Source organism: Myotis daubentonii, chromosome 1 (genome assembly GCF_963259705.1).
Source record: "Myotis daubentonii chromosome 1, mMyoDau2.1, whole genome shotgun sequence".
In the NCBI taxonomy this organism is placed as follows: Eukaryota; Metazoa; Chordata; class Mammalia; order Chiroptera; family Vespertilionidae; genus Myotis; species Myotis daubentonii.
In genome coordinates, this window is record NC_081840.1 from 20053104 (window position 1) to 20071981 (window position 18878).

General features: G+C 49.5%; 1 protein-coding gene across 2 annotated transcripts in view; it reads left to right on the forward strand.

Annotated features, from left to right (window-relative positions):
- The window catches only part of POMT2 (protein O-mannosyltransferase 2), a 45295-nt gene extending 28601 nt beyond the window's left edge, over positions 1–16694 (forward strand). Inside the window, exons 12-21 of one of the 2 annotated variants that reach the window (XM_059689440.1) lie at positions 3016–3094; positions 4163–4314; positions 4741–4832; positions 6150–6226; positions 11395–11466; positions 11750–11809; positions 11898–12003; positions 13035–13175; positions 13285–13399; positions 14221–16694. In XM_059689440.1, the coding sequence (XP_059545423.1) occupies positions 3016–3094; positions 4163–4314; positions 4741–4832; positions 6150–6226; positions 11395–11466; positions 11750–11809; positions 11898–12003; positions 13035–13175; positions 13285–13399; positions 14221–14326 (1000 nt within the window). In that variant the 3' untranslated portion in view covers positions 14327–16694. The remainder of the gene's footprint in view (positions 1–3015; positions 3095–4162; positions 4315–4740; positions 4833–6149; positions 6227–11394; positions 11467–11749; positions 11810–11897; positions 12004–13034; positions 13176–13284; positions 13400–14220) is intronic. The other variant, XM_059689450.1, reaches the window with a different exon arrangement.
- Positions 16695–18878: the final 2184 nt, after the last annotated feature.

Consider the following 18878-nt stretch of genomic DNA (forward strand, 5'->3'; position numbering starts at 1 on the left):
CCAGGTAGAGGAAGTTTTCTATCATTATTTCTTCAAATAGGTTTTCAATATCTTGCTCTCTCTCATCTTCTGGCACCCCTATAATTCGGATGTTGGTACGCTTGAAGCTGTCCCAGAGGCTCCTTACACTATCTTCGTATTTTCGGATTCTTTTTTCATTTTGCTTTTCCGGTTGGGTGTTTTTTGCTTCTTCGCATTTCAAATCTTTGACTTGATTCTTGCGCTCCTCTGGTCTGCTGTTGGGAGTCTGTATAATATTCTTTATTTCAGTCAGTGTATGTTTAATTTCTAGTTGGTCCTTTATCACAACATCGAGGGTCTCATTAGATTTCTTGAGGATCTCACTATATTTATTGGCGGTCTCACCAGTCTTTTCGAGGGCCTTACTAAATTTATCGGCGGCTTCTAGACAGTTCTTGAGAGACCTTAAAAGTGTGGTTTTGAACTCTATATCCAGCAGTCTGCTTTCCTCCACTTCTGTCATTTGTGTCCTGTTTCTTTGTCTCCGCATTTTTTATGCTTTCTTGGTGCACCCCCTTGTGGTCTTTGTGCGCAGTCTTGTTGTAGTTAAGCCTTGATTGTTGTAGGTAACACTGGGGGGGATTTGACCTCCAGGCCAACTGGTTGTGAGAATCAGCTGTGTCTGCAGTGGGAGAACTTTTGTCCTCTAGGGAGGTGCTAATCTAGCCTTTGCCTGAGGCTATCCAGCAAATGCCTCTGTGCAGGGCTTGGGCAGGGCAGGTCCCAGGGGATCAACAGGGCGGGCGGAGCGAGCAGTTATGGCTGCTCTCAGTCCGGTCCCCAGAGGCTCTGCCTCTCAGTGTCCCAGCAACTGCTGTAAACCTTGGAGAGAAAGCTGCCCTCGAGTTCCGACCGATGCCAGACAGTCCCGCTTCTCCTGTTTGAGTCTGGGTCCCCAGAGACTCGCCCGGAACTGGAGCTCAGAGCCTGAGACTCCCTCCTGATTGAAACAGACAACCGCGCCCTCAGCCGCCAGCCTGCTCCGCACTCACCTCTGCACCTTAGTATTTTACTTCCGCACTGCGCCTCCTCTGAGTCTCGGTATGCTTTTCTCTTTCCTTCTAGTAGTAGAATTTCCCCTTAGCCAGCCTTCCTGTGGTTCTGGGTGATGTCCGTTCCGTCTTTTAGTTGTATTTTTGAAGTGGTTATGCGAGGCAGCAATCTCTGGTGTTTACTATGCCGCCATCTTGGTTTCTCCCAAGCTGCTTCTTAAGTGACTACCTTTAGAAAGATGTAAACGTGTTTTCAAGAATATGGCAAATTAGTTTATTTACCCAACGTTATCCTTGAAAATGACTAATATGAAAACTGGAATAAAAATATAAAACTGGAATAATATAAGAGCATCTTCTAGAAAGCATCAAAGAGCTGACAAGATAGTAAGGAGTTACCAAGCCAAAATCTAAATAAAGGGAGGATCTGAGAAAAAAGGGGGACACTGTAGCCACTTCTGCCATGATCCCACAATCTTGAATGTTGAACTTTGGTTTGGACTGCCTCTTAACAGATGGAGTTTTAAAGTCAAAGTTCTAGGTTCACCCAAAGTGGTAAGTTTACTAAGTGATCCTTCCCCCAAATTGGGAGCCCCAAAAGGGTTAGGGCTGGGTAAATTTGCCCTGTCCACGTGTACTCTGGAAAAGTGACTTTGGTGCTGAGCAGAGTGTGCTTGGGAGGGGTGAAGCGGGGGTTGGGAGGCTCTGTCTCTGGTGCCTGAGATGTTGTAACTACCAGTTGATCCTCACATGGGTTTGCAGCCCAATGCTATTTCACCCGGATGGTCTCAAGATCTTCAAGCCAGGAATTTAAATGCACATAATCCTAGATTGGCAATGTTTCCTAGCAACCTGGTGAAAGGCAAATTAAGACAGTTGTGCCTTAAGAAATTTCTCTCTTCTAACTTCTAAATCTTTTTGGAAAAAACATTGTGACCTATTCTTATCAATGGTTTTTTGGTGACAGTGAATAATAAATAGTATAAATAACTAAACACACAAGGAATAGGACCCCACATGCAAGAATAAGCAGGAACAATACATAGCAGAAGCAGCCCTCAGAAGTTTCATATACTAGAATTATCAGATACAGATTGTTTTAAAAAATCAGAATTTTATATATATAGAAAAGCTATGAGAGTTTTTTTTTCTGGTATGATCATGGATACTTAAAATTTTAATTTCATTATTAAATAATTTTTATTTTTTTATTTTTTATTTTTTAAATATATTTTATTGATATTTTACAGAGAGGAAGGGAGAGAGATAGAGAGTTAGAAACATCGATGAGAGAGAAACATCGATCAGCTGCCTCCTGCACATCTCCTACTGGGGATATGCCCGCAACCCAGGTACATGCCCTTGACCGGAGTCGAACCTGGGACCTTTCAGTCCGCAGGCCGACGCTCTATCCACTGAGCCAAACCGGTTTCGGCAATTTTTATTTTTTAATAAATTAAAATTTGTTATTAAATTTATTTTTGAGAATTTCCAGAATTTTTATAATGAACATCTATTTCTTATTATGGATTAAAATAAGCACAAAATAAATAAAAGCTAAATTAAACCCCTATTTTCCCTATAGATCCCCACTTTATAAAACTGGTGGTGGGAATAGAAAATAGATAGGAGAGAGAGGTTTCTATCTCTGGGATATGCAGATTATAGATTTTAATACTCTTCTACCCACACCTGCGAGCTAAGTGCTTCAAAGCCACCAAATGTGTTGTCACTACCTCCACCCGCACCTTCCACCTGAAGGTAGCCCCTTTCTTGGCACACAGTCTGGTACTCCTACCATTTGTCCCTCCTGGTTTGAGCAGTTCTCCAATTCTCTAGGTATTTCTTGTGAGTAAATAGTCAAGGAGTTCCTGATACAATGAATTTCCTATTCAGGTTCTTTTTAAGATCTGAACAGGTGACTCTAAGTATCCTTTGTTAAAGAAGAAACGACACATCTCTTTTCTTTCAGATAATGGAACTTCTCTCTTCTAACTTCTAGGACCTCTCGGAACTTGCACAGTCACTATCATGAGGCCCCCCTGACCCGGAAGCACTACCAGGTCACTGGCTATGGCATAGTAAGTGAGCAACTGGAGTGTGCGCAGCTTGACTCAGGGCCATATGGCAGAACACATCCTCCCCAGAATTCTGGCATTTTCCTAAGGATGGAGGCTGTACAGGGACTCAGCATTTGGCAAAAGCAGCCTATGAAGTCTGTCTGTTTCCATCTCTCTCCTCCCATAATAACCACGCCACTTTTATGTTCTGACACTTAATAAATGTCAAATATGAATACTGTGTGGGTCCCTTTTAAATCTACATTGGATGTAGACGCCACAGACCCACAACGTGACCCCAGACGACTATGGACATTTATCCTTTGCCAGGTCCCAAATCCCTGTTTGCCTTGTTTTTAAGGATTACTTCCCTCTGCAGGGGGATATTCACCGCATTGCTTTTGGATTTTCACTACCTTGGGTGATGCAGTTCATAGAGGAAGCTCAATGAGTTCTTATGGCTTGGACAGTAATTTGAAAACAAAAACAAGAGGGTAACTAGACTTATAACTTATCAGTTACATTCCCCTCCAAGGGCTTTGGTGCATCAGTAAAAATTCTGGGTTTCATAAAATGGATTTTCCAACCCTGTTTGCTCATCCCAGTGTGTGCTAGAGCCAAGACTCTGAGTGTCACCTTTTTCTTGTGGGCATCTCCCGAGGAGAATTAGGCACAACTGTCTTAATTTCCAAGTACAATATCCAGGCCAGACCTTGCTGGCTTAGCTGAATGGGTGTCCACATGGCCAAGGTCATGGATGCAAATGGCCCAAATCGATTTCTGTTGGCTCAGGGTGATGTCTTGAGTTTGGTTTAAGGGCAGAAACATCTATTTGGAATGTAAACTCTTGTCCTATGAAGTGCAGGCTTGGACATCAGGTTCCAGGAGTTATACTAACTTTCTTGGTTGGGATAGTGAGTGCTGGAGCAGTATCCATCACTTGAAATATTTCCAGGCCCTTTTGTTCCCTTCCCCACCTCAGTCATCGAGGTCAGTTTAGTCTTTGACCTTTGTAACATGGGGCATCTGAAATGTCTTCTCTAAAGTCATATTATTTTCTTTGCATTTTTTCCTTGCCTTATGTGTTAGAATGGGACAGGGGACTCAAATGATTTCTGGCGGATTGAGGTTATAAACAGAAAATTTGGAAACCGGATCAAAGTGCTGAGAAGTCGAATTCGCTTCATTCATCTGGTCACAGGCTGTGTCCTGGGCTCCTCGGGAAAGGCTCTGCCCAAGTGGTGAGTCTCTGGGGTTTTGATGTTCTAGTTGAGGCTCATGCTGTTCCTTTCTCACTACAAGTATTCCAGAAGATTCAGTCTCCCAGTTGTCAATGTTCACCTAATGTTTGCTTATTTTGAGTGGTAGGTGGAGGGAGAAAAGCATCAGGTGTGTTGTAGAGCACAGAGTTCCAGAGTTCCCCTGGTGTTTTATGTGCTCTGATAGTTGAAGGTTTGTACATGTGCAAATGTTTGTACTCTCTGGATCTGTCTGTCTTTCTAAAATGGGCATACTGTGTGCTAGAATACTCCTAGGATAGCTCAAGGTTGAAAAAAACATGGCCACTGGGTTGAAAAAAGAGGGGTTCCATGGACGTAAGGGCAGTTAACAGTGCTCTCTGGTGAGTTTTAGGTCTTCTGGGAGACACCTGTGACTGTTTTTCACAGGGGCTGGGAGCAGCTGGAAGTTACTTGCACTCCGTACCTAAAGGAAACCCTCAACTCCATCTGGAATGTGGAGGACCACATCAATCCCAAGTGTGAGTGAGGTTACTTCCTGGGCTGCCTCTTATGGGAAACATTTATAAGTAACTCTTATCTTAGAAAAACAAACCTTTTAGACTGCTGTTGCTTTATCTTATTGTTTCCACTTTCTTCCTTTTTAAACCTAATCTCTTCATATGAGTTGTCTAGAGAGGCGGCTCCTTTTGCTTCCCATCCACTTACACTTTCTCTCCTTGAAATGACCAGTGACTTCACTCGAGGCCAGAGCTACTTGTCTCTTCTCATTTTCCTTGTCTTTCGCCAGATTGGACTCTTTTCTCCGTGGCCTCTGTAATGCAGGTCTGTCTTGTCTCCTTCTGGGCTCTTCACCCTCCTGCACCATGGGCACCTCCCACCCTCAAGGCTTAGAGTAGGCTGGTGCTTTCCCTCTATGCCCCTGTGTAGAGCTCCTCAGCTCTCCACATCCAGCCAACACGTTTACGGAAAGTGACAGCCACAGCCCTGACCTGGGCCCTGTATCTATACTCCCAGGCTCCAGTGTGACATTTCCACATTAGTGTCATCTTCAACTCAGCGAATCTTTGGATTCATTGCCCATTCTCTTAGACTGCCCTCTTCTTGCTTGATTTCTTTTCTCCCTGCTTCCCATTTCATTCTTTTACCACCTAATTTAACCAACCAGCTAATTAATTATCTAAATAAACTCTTTTTTTTTTAATCCTCACCCAAGGTTTTTTCTCATTGATTATTTTTAGAGAGAGTGGAAGGAAGAGGGAGAGATGGAGAAAAACATCCATGTGAGAGAGACAAGACACATTGATTGGTTGCCTCACCAGGGTTGGGGATTGAGCTCCCAAATGAGGTATGTGCCCTTGACTGGAATTGAACCCGGGACCCTTCAGTTCGTGGACCAGTGCTGTATCCACTGAGCAAAATCAGCTAGGGCTTAGCAACTCTTTATTGAGTATGACAGAACCATCTGGGGCCCTGGGGAGATATTGGTGAACGGGATAGACTTGGTCCCTATCCTTACAGCCCTTCTGCCTAGCAGGGAGGGCAGCTGTGCCAGTACTGAAATGAAGGGTGACTGTGCCGAGAGCTGCCAGAGCACCCAGGCCTTGTCGTCTGTTGCCTTTGTATTTCTCAGAATGCCTGATGAGTGCTTCATACAAGCTGAAGGAATAATCAAGAATTGGGCCAAGTTTTCTTCCATCTCCCCAACACTTTCACCTACTTGATAGTCCGCTTGTCAGGAAAGCTGCACTCAGACTCTGGCAGCTGTGTGGATGCATGGACAGCTGTGAGAGCGAAGATGTGACAAACGTTTCCTACTCGGTCATTTCTTTTTCTAGTGCCGAACATCAGCCTGGACGTGCTGCAGCCCAGTTTTCCTGAGATCTTGCTGGAGTCCCACATGGTGATGATCCGGGTAAGAGGGCCCCCTCCCATTTGGTGTCTTCTCGAAGAGCTCGGGCCCATCCACAAATTCAGATCACAAACCAGTAGCATGGTTTAGATCCACTGCCCCCTTGTGGAGGACTTTGAAAGTGTCTTCACTTACTGGTTGAGTTGGTCTTTAAAGGCATTTCTGTTTATCACAGAGTGATGGTGGTGATGAAGATGATGACAATAATGATGACACCAGTGAAAACTTATGTAGCTCTTATGTGCCAGGCGCTACTCTAAGGGCTGTACACATACTAACTCATTTAATACTTACTACAATCCTATGGAGATTATTGTTCCCGGTTTACAGAGGAGGGGACTGAGGAACAGAGATGAATACCTTGCTTAGAGTCACACAGCTAAATGTGGGAGGCGGATCCAGGCTTCAAAGCCAGGCTGGCAGGCTCTCCGAGTCAGTGCTCGTCCCACTACCTTCCTCTGGCTCGAAGTGATTCTCCAGGCTGTTCAAGTGGCAGAGCCCTGAAAACCAGTGTCCTTGGTTGAAGAGTGACAGTGCATTCCATCATAGGAAGTTATGATTAATTAAAATGAAGAGCTAATTTGAGTGTGTTGTTGACACGCAGCATAAAATCCCAACCATGAGCCACTCCTGTTGCAGACAAAGACAAACCATGAGGGTACATGGCCGATTCTTTTTAAAGTTTTTAAGACTCATTGCTTGTGCTCTGTATCATTAGTAACTGACAGCAGTTGTAGCATCAGAGGTTTAAAAACAATTGAGAGAGGAAATCCTTAAATTGAGCAATTCTACCCACTAGCTTAAATTCTCCCCTGTGGTTGGAAAGACCCTGCTGCAGTTTTGATGTTCAGGGGAAACCCCTTTACTCTGGTTTAGGGAGAACCGGCATTCTGTAGGAATGGTGTTGAAGAATCACTGTTTCTCAGCCCACAGGGTTGCAGAGAGGTGTAGCAGTTGTTACTTCCCCCTATGAGCCGATGGCAAGTGGACTTTCCTGGAAGTGATTATGGAAGCAGTGTCAGTAAATACAGTTGACTTAAACCACCAGATTAAATTTAAAAATTCAAATTTTGTCATTTCTGCACTTTGGCAGGTGATGAGTTGACAGCAAGCAATCTCTGGGTCACTTCCTCTCTGTCTCTTTGCTTGTAGCTGTCACTTTGGCTTGATGACATAGTTGTTTTCAATATGTGTCTGTCAGTCCAAGTATCATTCTGGGTCTAGGTAGAATTTTAAGACTAAGTCTAACTAGTCTTATTTCCTCTTTCATCATTGAAGAGTTAGAGTCCAACAAGAAAAGGGACATTTATTTTATTATTGAAGAGGAAGAGTCCAAGAAGAAAAGGGACATAGGGGACTTACTCAGCCGATGTAGAGTCAGAACAGGGAGAGAGACCACAGTAGTCTAGATCACAGAAAGTGCAGGGGAGAGCGGGGAGGGCCTAAGGCTGGCGGGAAAGGCTGCCGTGCCTGGTGAGGTTAGCTGGATCAAGCCCGCTGTAGGTTTTAAGCAAAGAGAATAGTGTACAAATGCATATGCCTATACTGGTTACAGATTTTTCCTTCCTTCAGTTTCTTGGTTTAGTAAAGGAGCACATTTCTCAGAGTTTAATGTAGTGAGTAGGATGCCCTTGGATTATTATGGTTCTGGCTGAAGTCCCTGCATTTGGGGCTGGACTGCACTGGTTTGAAGGAATTGTGTTCCCTCAGCAGATGCTCTAGGGTTCAGAATGATTCATTCTTCATTCAGAGGCCCTTCACCTGGCCATGGTGGTTCACTGGTGGGGCAGCTGGGCCCTTTGACCCTGGAAGAGCAACCCAGCTACCACGTGGAGGTCTGCAAATGACCCCAACTCCTCAAGTAGCTGGATGAGTGAGCACTGGATGGTGGTTCACCGAATCAGACCTTCTGGACCTTTCTTGGGCTAGACCAGTGGTTCTCAACAGAGGGTGATTTTGCCTCCCAGGGAATAACTGGCAATGTCTGCAGACATTTTTTTTTTTTTTAATTAAATCTTTATTGTTCAGATTATTACATTTGTTCCTTTTTTTTTCCCCCCCATAACTCCCCTCCTCCCAGTTCCCGCCCCACCCTCCGCCCTCACTCCCCACCCACTGTCCTCATCCATAGGTGCACGATTTTTGTCCAGTCTCTTCCCACATCTCCCACACCCCTTTCCCCCCCAAGAATAGTCAGTCCATTCCCTTTCTATGTCCCTGATTCTATTATAATCAACAGTTCATTCTGTTCATCAGATTATTTATTCACTTGATTCTTAGATTCACTTGTTGATAGATGCATATTTGTTGTTCATAATTTGTATCTTTACCTTTTTCTTCCTCTTCCTCTTCTTAAAGGATACCTTTCAGCATTTCATATAATCCTGGTTTGGTGGTGATGAACTCCTTTAGCTTTTCCTTATCTGTGAAGCTCTTTATCTGACCTTCAATTCTGAATGATAGCTTTGCTGGATAAAGTAATCTTGGTTGTAGGTTCTTGGTATTCATCACTTTGAATATTTCTTGCCACTCCCTTCTGGCCTGCAAAGTTTCTGTTGAGAAATCAGCTGACAGTCGTATGGGTATTCCCTTGTAGGTAACTGAGTTTCTTTCTCTTGCTGTTTTTAAGATTCTCTCTTTATCTTTTGCTCTTGGCATTTTAATTATGATGTGTCTTGGTGTGGTCCTCTTTGGACTCCTTTTGTTTGGGGTTCTCCGAGCTTCTTGGACCTGTAAGTCCATTTCTTTCACCAGGTGGGGGAAGTTTTCTGTCATTATTTCTTCAAATAGGTTTTCAATATCTTGCTCTCTCTCATCTTCTGGCACCCCTATAATTCTGATGTTGGTACGCTTGAAGCTGTCCCAGAGGCTCCTTACACTATCCTCGCATTTTTGGATTCTTTTTTCATTTTGCTTTTCCGGTTGGATGTTTTTTGCTTCCTCGCATTTCAAATCATTGACTTGATTCTTGCGCTCCTCTGGTCTGCTGTCGGGCGTCTGTATAATATTCGTTATTTCAGTCTGTGTGTGCTTAATTTCTAGTTGGTTCCCCAATATAAGATCGAGGGTCTTATTAGTTTTTGTGTAGATCTCATTAAGTTTATCGGCAGCTTCTAAACAGTTCTTGAGAGACCTTAAAAGTGTGGTTCTGAACTCTATTTCTTCCATTGACAATTTTGTCCTGTTTCTTTGTCTCCGCATTTTGTTATGCTTCCTTGGTGCACCCCCTAGTGGTCTTTGTTCGCAGTCTTATAGATAAATCTTGATTGTTATAGCTAATTCCAGGGAGGGTTTGACCTCCAGGCCAAGTGGCTATGAGAATCAGCTATGAGTGTCAGCAGTGAGAGAACTTCTGTCCTCTAGGGAGGTGCTAATCTAGCCTTTGCCTGAGGCTATCCGGCAAATGCCTCTGTGCAGGGCTTGGGCGGGGCGGGTCGCACAGGATCAACAGGGTGGGCCGGAGAGAGCAGTTATGGCGGCTCTCAGTCCTGTCCCCAGGGGCTCTGCCTCTCTGAGTCCCAGCACCCGCTGCAAAGCTCGGAGAGAAAGCTGCACTCGCTCTGACCGAAGCCAGACAGTCCCGCTTCTCCCGTTTGAGTCTGGGTCCCTAAAGACTCGCCCGGATCTGGTGCTCAGAGTCTGCGACTCCCTCCCGATTGAAAACGCCAACCGCGCCCTCCGCTGCCAGCCCGCTCCGCGCACTCCGCACCTCAGAATTTGACTTCAGCACCGCGCCTCCTCTGAGTGTCCGTATGCGTTTCTCTTTCCTCCTAGTTGTAGGACTTCCACTCAGCCAGCGTTCCTGTGGCTCTGGGTGATGTCCCTTCCGTTTTTTGGTTTCACTTTTGAAGTAGTTGTTCAAAGCAGCAAACTCCGGCGTTAACCTATGCCGCCATCTTGGTCCCCAGTCTCTGCAGACATTTTTGGTTGGCATAGCTGAGGGGTAGGGCTGCTTCTGGCATCTAGTGGGCAGAGGTCAGAGATGCTAAGCATCCTACACTGCACAGGACAGCCCACACCAAAGACTTCTCCAGCCCCAGAGGCGGTAGTGCTGAGGTGGAGAAACCCGGACCTAGCCCAGGGCACCTGACTCCTCCTCAGGAAATGCCTTCTCAGTGGGCCCTGATGATGAGGCTGATGCCAGTCCTGGTGGTTAGCACCCAGGATCCTGATCCTTTTCCTTCCTGTTTAGTAAAGGCCGGGTTTTACCATGCAGACACAGGCTGTTGGATATTCTTGGCTGTTGATTAAAGGAGCGGAGTCCCTCGGGTTAAATGTGCATTCTCAACCACAATAATATCACTTCCAGTGGGTAAATGTGTTCTTGAGGGCAACCTCCCTTAACTTTGTAATGTATAAAGCACAGGTATTCATCTGTAATAATAAAAGCGTAATATACTAATTATACCGGACAGCCGAACGACCTTCTGGACATCATTCCAGATGTCCTTCCGGACGAAGCTGTGGTGGTGGGGGCCAAGGCAGAGGTGGTTAGGTGTGATCAGGCAGGCAGGCCAGCGGTTAGGAGCCAGCGGTCCCAGATTGTGAGAGTGTACAGGCCGGGCTGAGGGACCCCCCCCACTCCATGCATGAATTTTATGCACCGGGCCTCTAGTATAATATATAAACAGATTTATAGTATAGTTGTGATATTACAATGTCATGGTGGGAGGTGTTTAGAAAAAAGTCTGAAAAGTCTGGGAGGGGCAATAATTTAAAAAGTTGAGAACACTGGTCTAAAGTAAAAATTTCAAAGTCCAGGAACTCATCAGCATTCCTGGGTTTGTGTTTGAAGTTGGTCTTCCGAGGGGACAAGTAAGTCAGCCCTGATTTTATATGCCCCCTCCACACCCTCTTGACACGTATCTTTGGCCTGAAGATGGGTCTATGTTTTGTGCCCATAGGAAACAAGTCCCTTATTCCTCTCTCTCTCAAGCAGGGAGGTCTGACTGGACTGTCTCAGGAGGGAGTTGGAGGCTTCCTGTTGGGAGAAGTGAGGTGATGGCGTAGGCAGGTGGACAGTGAGCCAGAGTGAGCACCTGGTTCTTCCTCAAGGGAGAGAGGAGGGAGGGCTTCTCCTGACGCTCGGCCATTACCAGAGAACCTGGTCCGCACACCTCTGTCCGCCCTCGATCTCTCTTGACCAGCTTTCCTCTGCCACTTTCCTGCAGGGGAACAATGGCCTCAAACCCAAGGACAATGAATTCACATCCAAACCCTGGCACTGGCCTATCAACTACCAGGTAGGCCAGAGGCTAGAGCTCCTCCCAGGACATGGAGCCAAGAAAGAGACTTGGTGGAGGTGGGGTGTGCTGGGTGACTGGGCGAGGCCTCATGCCTGGCATGGGGTGGCCAGGACGGGGCTCTGTTCTTCCCTGGTTCTGCGCTGCCTTCCCAGAGAGCTCACATTCTGAGCCTCCTGCCCAGGCTCCCTGTCTGTGAAAGGTGACCAGTCCCCTCGTCCTGGAACCTGTGCAGCGGGGATGAGCCGGGCCCCAGATCAGCAGTGTGTCCTCTGCTCCGCAGGGCCTGCGCTTCTCGGGGATCAATGACACGGACTTCCGAGTGTACCTGCTCGGCAACCCGGTGAGTGCCGCATGTGTCCGGTACACCCTCGGGCCGGGCCTGTGAGAGCGCAGCTCTCCTCTCACCCTCTTGTCTCACTTCCGTGCAGGTGGTTTGGTGGCTGAATCTGCTGAGCATTGTCCTCTACCTCCTCTCAGGGAGCATCATTGCCGTCGCTGTGCAGAGAGGGGCGCATCTGCCTGGGGAGGTTGAAGGTCAGGTCCCTGGGCCTCTCCCTCCCTGACCTGGCAGCGGCAGGGAGCCTGCAGTCAGGGGAAGGCCTGCCTGTGAATGGGCCCCTCTTCCCCTTCTCCTTTGCTTTTTAAAGCTCACAGTCACCGAATGCCTGGTGCCGTGTTCAACACACATCCTCCCAAAAACCCTACAGGGTAGGGATCACTGCCCCATTCTATGGACTAGGAAACCAGGGCACAGGGGTTAAGGAACTTGTCCCAGGACATATGCTAATAGGTGACAGAGCTGAGGTTCAGATCCAAGTAGCCCGAGTTCAGAGTCTTCACTTTCAACCTCTGTGCTCTATACAGAGCTGCTGTCTTTTCTCTTCTGCCCCCTCTTGTTCCGTGGCCCTGTCTTCTAGTGGGGAGAGAGGAGCCCCCAGGGCACGGTCTGTGGGTTCCCATTCTAGTGCTGGTCCTGGTAACTTTAGCTGCCAGGCCACGGACCACAGCATCTAAGACATTCACCTGGGCTGCTTCGGCCTCTGCAGCTCCCTGTCTGAACAGCAAGAATCCCAGATCCTTCTATCCCACCTCCATCCTCCCCTCTGACTCACCTTGGCCCTGTCTGCTGCTGCAAACATTTGTGTGGCAGCAAAGATGTGGGCAATGGAAGTGGGGGAAGCTGTCTGTGGGGTGTGTAGGATTTTGGTTTCTTTAGGGATGGTGCTGCCTCCGCTGGTGTTTGGCACCCCTGCTGTGGGTGCTGAGGCCTCACCGGGCTGGGTGGGTGGCCTCCGCTGGTGTTTGGCACCCTTGCTGTGGGTGCTGAGGCCTCACCGGGCTGGCTGGGTGGCGGGCTGGGTGGGTGGCGAGCAGGGCTCTTGAGAGCCAGCTGCTCCTCTCCTCTGCCAGCTGCTGGAGGTGTTGGGCTTGGTCCAGGAGAGGGAAGGAAGCCCAGTAGGTGATGTGGCCTGTTCATGACACACAGCAAGGATGGGGCAGAGCTGGGCTGGAGCCCAGGATCTCCGCCCCTCCCTGCGCTGACTGGGGCTGTGCTCCTTGGGCAGGGCTGTCCCAGGTCCTGCTGCGAGGAGGCGGTCAGCTGTTGCTGGGCTGGGCGCTCCACTACTTCCCCTTCTTCCTCATGGGCCGGGTCCTCTATTTCCACCACTACTTCCCAGCCATGCTCTTCTCCAGCATGCTCACAGGTCAGACTGCCACCTGGACTGGGTGGAGGGCGGGCAGGGTGGGGAGGAGGCCGCCATGGAGTAGCAGGGCCATCCGACAGGCTGTGCCAGGTGTCTGTCCTCTCACTAGGCATTCTGTGGGACACGCTCCTGCGGCTCTGTGCCTGCGGCCTGGCCGCCTCTTCGCTGGCCAGCGGTGTCCACATGGGGGGAGTCCTGAGCCTGCTCCTGGGAACTGCCTACAGGTGAGCCTTCCCTGCACATCGCATTGCTGCTCCCCGGCCCCACCCCGATGCCTCAGCCCTGGATGCATTTTAGAATCCCCTGGGTACTCCCCACGGGTGCTGGTGCCTGTGCCCATCTTCAGACGTTTGATTCACTTGAGCCCAGTTTGGGCCTGTCAGACAGTTTTCAAAGCTGCCAGGTGATCCTAGCGTGCAGCCACGTAGGGGAAGCATGGGGCTATCCTTTGCATTCTTTACTATGCCAGTGGTTCCCAGCCTGGTACCACAGGCACACCTGGAGGGTACCCCTCTTCCATCCCAGTGGCTCCCTCCTGGAGCAGTGCTCAGTGGGGTGAGGGTCCAGGGGTACAGGGTGTGTGTGGCTCAGAATAACTGGAAGGAGGGTGTTGTTTGGAAAGCCATGCCTCTCTCCACCTTGCAAGTCTCACAGATCCCCTGTTGAGAGGCATTGGCCTGTAGGGGGCCGGGGGCAGCATGAAAACGTGAACAGGGAACGGTGACCTGTGACCTGAGAGCATTTCCACGTTTTGACAAATAGGCCAGACAGCCCACGAGCAGACCCCCTGACCGGTCTCTGTCCTTGGCCTCTGGGAGAAGATCCCTTTCCTGTACTGTCACTAAGTCAGCATCTATAAGGTCTTAGGCTACAGCCGCCCAAGGGCGGGCAAACTCAGGCAACTCTGGGGCTGGCAGGGAATGGGTGTTGTAGGTGAGAAGATCTGAGGAGGCCGGCAGGAGGAGATGCATTCCAAAGATCTGTAGGGCAGTTGGCTGCTTGTCTCCACAAATGCCAACTGCCTCCTTCTGATTCTCTCTCACAGCTTCTACCTCTTCCATCCTCTCGCTTACGGGATGGTTGGTCCCCTAGCCCAGGACCCCCAAAGTCCGATGGCAGGACTAAGGTGGCTGGAATCATGGGACTTTTGAAGCCACAGCCTTAGTCCTGGAACTTCCTGGGGACAGCCAGCTGTGGAGCCAGTCCCTGAGCCCTCCCAGCTGTGGAGAAAGCTGCCCGAGGAGCCTGAGGAATTCTCTCGCCTGCAGGACCAAGCTCTAGGAGCAGACCTGGAATCGAACCCAACACTAGAGAGCCACAGCTGTGTCTGCTGATTCCACTGCTGGGGATGGCTCGGCACCGAGGATGTCTCTCAGGCCGCTGCCCCACATGTGCAACACGAGGAAGGATGAGTGTGCGAGAGTGGTGGGAGTGCGAGGTGAGGGCACGTTTGTCCAGGCACCTGTGGAATGTGGACTGTGGCTGCGGACAGCTGTGTCATAAACTCTAAGAGAGTCCAGGGCTACAGTAGTTTTTTCTGGTGTTTTTTTCACACTGGATTTGGTTTATAAGACCCAGCAACAATTCTCTGACCTCCAAGGGGGATGAGAGCCTGGCCCTTTCTTGGGACATCAGCAGTGGCGGAGCAGAAGGGACTGGCGGAGCTGTGCTGCCCTCCTCCTCACAATAAACCAGTGCGCTGCATGCCCCTGAGCTGGTGGGCGGCCCGCAGCTGCTTCCCCGCGTGGCTGCTGTTGGGACAGCTCCTGTGTGGCAGCAGGTGGCTGGACTTCCTGTCTGCGGTGGCCACAGCGAGGCAGCTGAGGACTCGCCACATCTGAAAATGTCACCCGATGAGATTGGCGGGAGGAATGGCGTCCCATCCTTGGCTACTCTGTGTTCCAAGGCCCTGGGGGTTAGAGGCGGTTTCTCGCTACCCATCCTTCCCTCTGCATCCAGCTGTGACGACAGGACAGATGCGTTCTCCTGGTGGCTGGCAGAGCCATTGGGCCCCTTGCTGAGCAGCCAAGGCAGATGTGTGGCAGGGCAGGGGTCTGTGTGGTGCTGGGCGGGGGTCACTCACTAAGTGTTCCCTACTTTTACTTCTCAGTTCTCCCCTGCTGACACCCTCTACCACTCCTTTTCATTTCCCTTTCTCTGTGTCTCGGTGTCATCAATCTCTTTTTCTCCCCAAAGACCCGGAGCACCTAGAAATGCATTAAAGCTTCACCTCTCTTACTTTGAACCCAAGCAGGAAGCTCAGAGCTGTTCCTTTCACTTCCTCCCCAGATGAAAGGGATTAAGAAAGCCCTGGGGTCCCAACTGAACCAACCCGAGGCCAGCCTTCCGCCTGCCTCCCTCTTCCCAGTGCATGACAGAGTATTTATTTTGTCTCAGAGGACTGTGATGCTTCAAGGTTAATGCCCAATCTGCCACACTCCATCTTCCCTCCTCTGTAGCCCCTACCAACTCTGACAGGGTCAGAGCTCTTTAGAGCATCTTCGGAGGCGGTTGCCACGGAGACTGGAAATTGGTCCTGGGGACAGGCTGTGCTACCTACTGGGTGATGGGAAGGGAAGCTTCTGGCCATGCTTGGACCTTGAGACTAACCATCATTAATGTTAATAGAGGAAATATAGCAACATCAAAAGCAAGGCAGGTTTGTTAATTAGATCTGGGGCCTGATAACCTCCCTCTCCCAGGGCTACAGCCCTTTTGACTTCCCCCAGCAGGAAACACTGCCTGTGTGCTGAGTCTGGGATGCTTGCTTAATTGCATGTCTGGAAGGGAAGGAGAACAGGATGGAGAAACCTCTACTTGCCCTCCATCCTCCCCTCGCCCTCCCCTCTTCCCATCGGTGGAGTAGGTTTCTTCTGAGCTGGGTCAGGGCAGCCGTGTGGGGGGCTCTCCTGGAGGGAGAATGCAGGAGTCGGCGTTTGGCTCTTAGTGAAGAACAACGGCCCACAGTGACATCCGGGAGGTGGCTGGTGTTCCCTGTGCCTTGTGTTTCCCAGTGGGGACTCGTAGGAAGGGAGGACTCTGAAGGAGTCAGCGGGGCAGCCACTCTGAGTGAGGGTGAGGAAGGAGGAATCGCAGGCAGCTCCCTGCCCATCTCTCCTGCTGATTTGGCCACAGTGGGGACAAGGGTTCCTCTCTCTCTCCCACTGCTTTGCAAGGGTGGGAGAAGGAGACTTGTCTGCGCATTCCCTCTTCCTCTCTTGCCCAGACTGGCAGACACTTCTCTGGGGACAAGGCCACATGGCTTGATGCAGCTTCAAGTGCTGCGGTTCTGTTGCTGGGAGATGCGGGGAGAGGGGCTGTGGGGTGGTGCTTTGAAATGGCCTCCAGCCCCCAGGAATTGGCAGAAATGTGACACGTCCCACACACTTGCTGGTGGAGAAAGAAGACATTGGTTAGAAGAACAACCTCCAGCCAGCTTCTTGAGCCACATTTTTAAAAAAAGTTTCCACAGATAATCAGAGGTCATTTGCTTTTGTAATAAATAGCTGTTATTTTGAATTCCATTGTTCTTGTTGCACTTAATTGAACCTGACTCGCCCTCTGGCTCCTGGAAAGAGGAGAAGAATGTTTTTTCTTTTCTTTTTTATTTCTTATGGTTGACAGTATTACAGATGTCTCCCACTTTCTCCCATTTTGCCCCCTTCACCCCCTCCCCTGCCCCTACCCAGGCCTTCCCCAAACTATTGTGTTTTCAGTGTGAGAACTGTTCTCTTGTGTATCGTGTCTGGTCTGAGGCCATTCTAATTCCAGCAGAGGCCCTGGGCTGGGCAGGGGAGCCTGATTTTACCCCGGGGGGCATTTGGGCCCTCCATTAATAAGGTTACCTGAGTAATGTTGGTTATTTTGTTTTATATAAATTTATTTCAAAGTAACTAGGAAGCTGGACCTGATTTTTTTTTCTTTTAACTTACCCACACCAATGTAGATAAGAGGGAGAAAAGCAACAGTCCTTGACTTCTGAGACAGCTGAGTGGCCCAGCATTGTAGCAAGTTCCATTCCGCCCCCATCTTGACAGGGGTTGTCTGTTTTCAGGAGTGATATTAAGGGTCCAAAGCAGGTGAGAGCTGATGTGTTGGACAGCAGATGGGGGGGGTGAGATGGGGAGGAGTAGCACTGTACTGTGAAGTTGGGGGCTTCTGGACTAACTAACCACCCCCCTCTTAGGACCACCCTCCTCTTAGCTGGAGGCGGGGATGGCGGGCCATGCAGACCCTCAGGAGATGGGAAATGCTGAGGGCAGGTAGGTTAGAAGAGGACCGAGCACTTCTTGGCTGGCACAGCTTAGTTTACCAAGTCCCGACATCTGTGACTCTTGTCCCCATAAAGGTCCAGTGAAGTCATTGCTGGTTTTGTCCCCATTCTACCCATGAAAGATTAAACTATTGGCCTAAGGTCCCACGATGAGTGATTAGTGGAACTTGGCCTAGTCACCAACGTGGGCTTTTTCTGCTTCTCCAGCCTGATCCTGGGGCTAGAAGCACCTTCCCAGAACAAGCTGGCAGACCTGGGTCCCTGGGGAGAAGGCCTGGGCCCAGCTCGGAGGTGTGCAGAGCCCGCCTGCTTCTTCGCACATTCTGCTTAACACATTGACAGCTCATCTGGGGCCCGGTGTTTCCTGGTGCACCCAGCCTCTGGTTTCCGGGAGGGAAAAAGCCCTGATTTGTAGCATTTGCCAATTCTCATGGTGTAAATACTCCTACCATGTCCTGCCTCAGGTTACCAACCTGATGCCACTGTAGGAGTTGGAAAGGTGCAGACACTGGGCTCTCACAAGCCATCTAAGGAGCCAGTTCCAATACAATCTTGACCCAGACCCAGTGACCTTGGCTTGGTCTGAACTATGGAGATACCTTTTGGTCACAGTCCACTAAAGTGAGGGAGGCCATGGAGCATGGAGGCCTAAGGATGGGCCAGAGTGAGACCTGAGGCCAAGTCCTGGGCCTGCCACTTACTAACTATGATCTCGGGTTAGTTACTTAACCTTTTTGTCCCATTTCCTCAATGGTAAAAAGGGGGTATAATAAATAGTACCTACTTCATAGAGTTACTGTGAGGATGAAAAGAGCTCAAGATGAAAAAAAGATGCAAAGTGCCTTGTTCAGTGTCTGGACATACATGCTCAATAATGCTAGCTCTTTGTTATTGGTGGTGACTGATCCCAGTGACAGCACTGGCTCCAGAACAGTATCTGACTTCCTCGATTAGAACCTCCTGCCCCGATCATGGGCAGATGCCAGGCAGGGAGGGGAGCTCCTATGACTTTTCCCCAGTCACTCAAATATGGATTCAGACCCTCCATCTCTGGTGGGAATGTTTGGGCCCAGCCAGGTCCCCAGGCCTTTTCTCCAGGGGAACAGAGGTTAGAGTGTACTCAGCCCTCCCCTGCCTCCTCCTGGTTCGAGAAAGGCAGAGGGAGTGCTGACTTCACCACCTACATGCTAAGGCCATTAACGCATCAGACCCCAGGCCCTGTCCCACGGAGGAAGGAGGCCAGAGGGTCCCAGTGTAGACCAATGCCAGGACATGTAAACTGGGTGGAGTGGGAAACCTCTGAGGAGCCAGCTGGCCTGCAGGGAGCACTGGGCATCTGGTCACTGAAAGAAGGTAAAGGTCGCTTGAGACTTGACTTTCCCTGTGACCTGCTGTACCTGGCTGCAGGGCCAGGGGGTGCCATTCTGGAA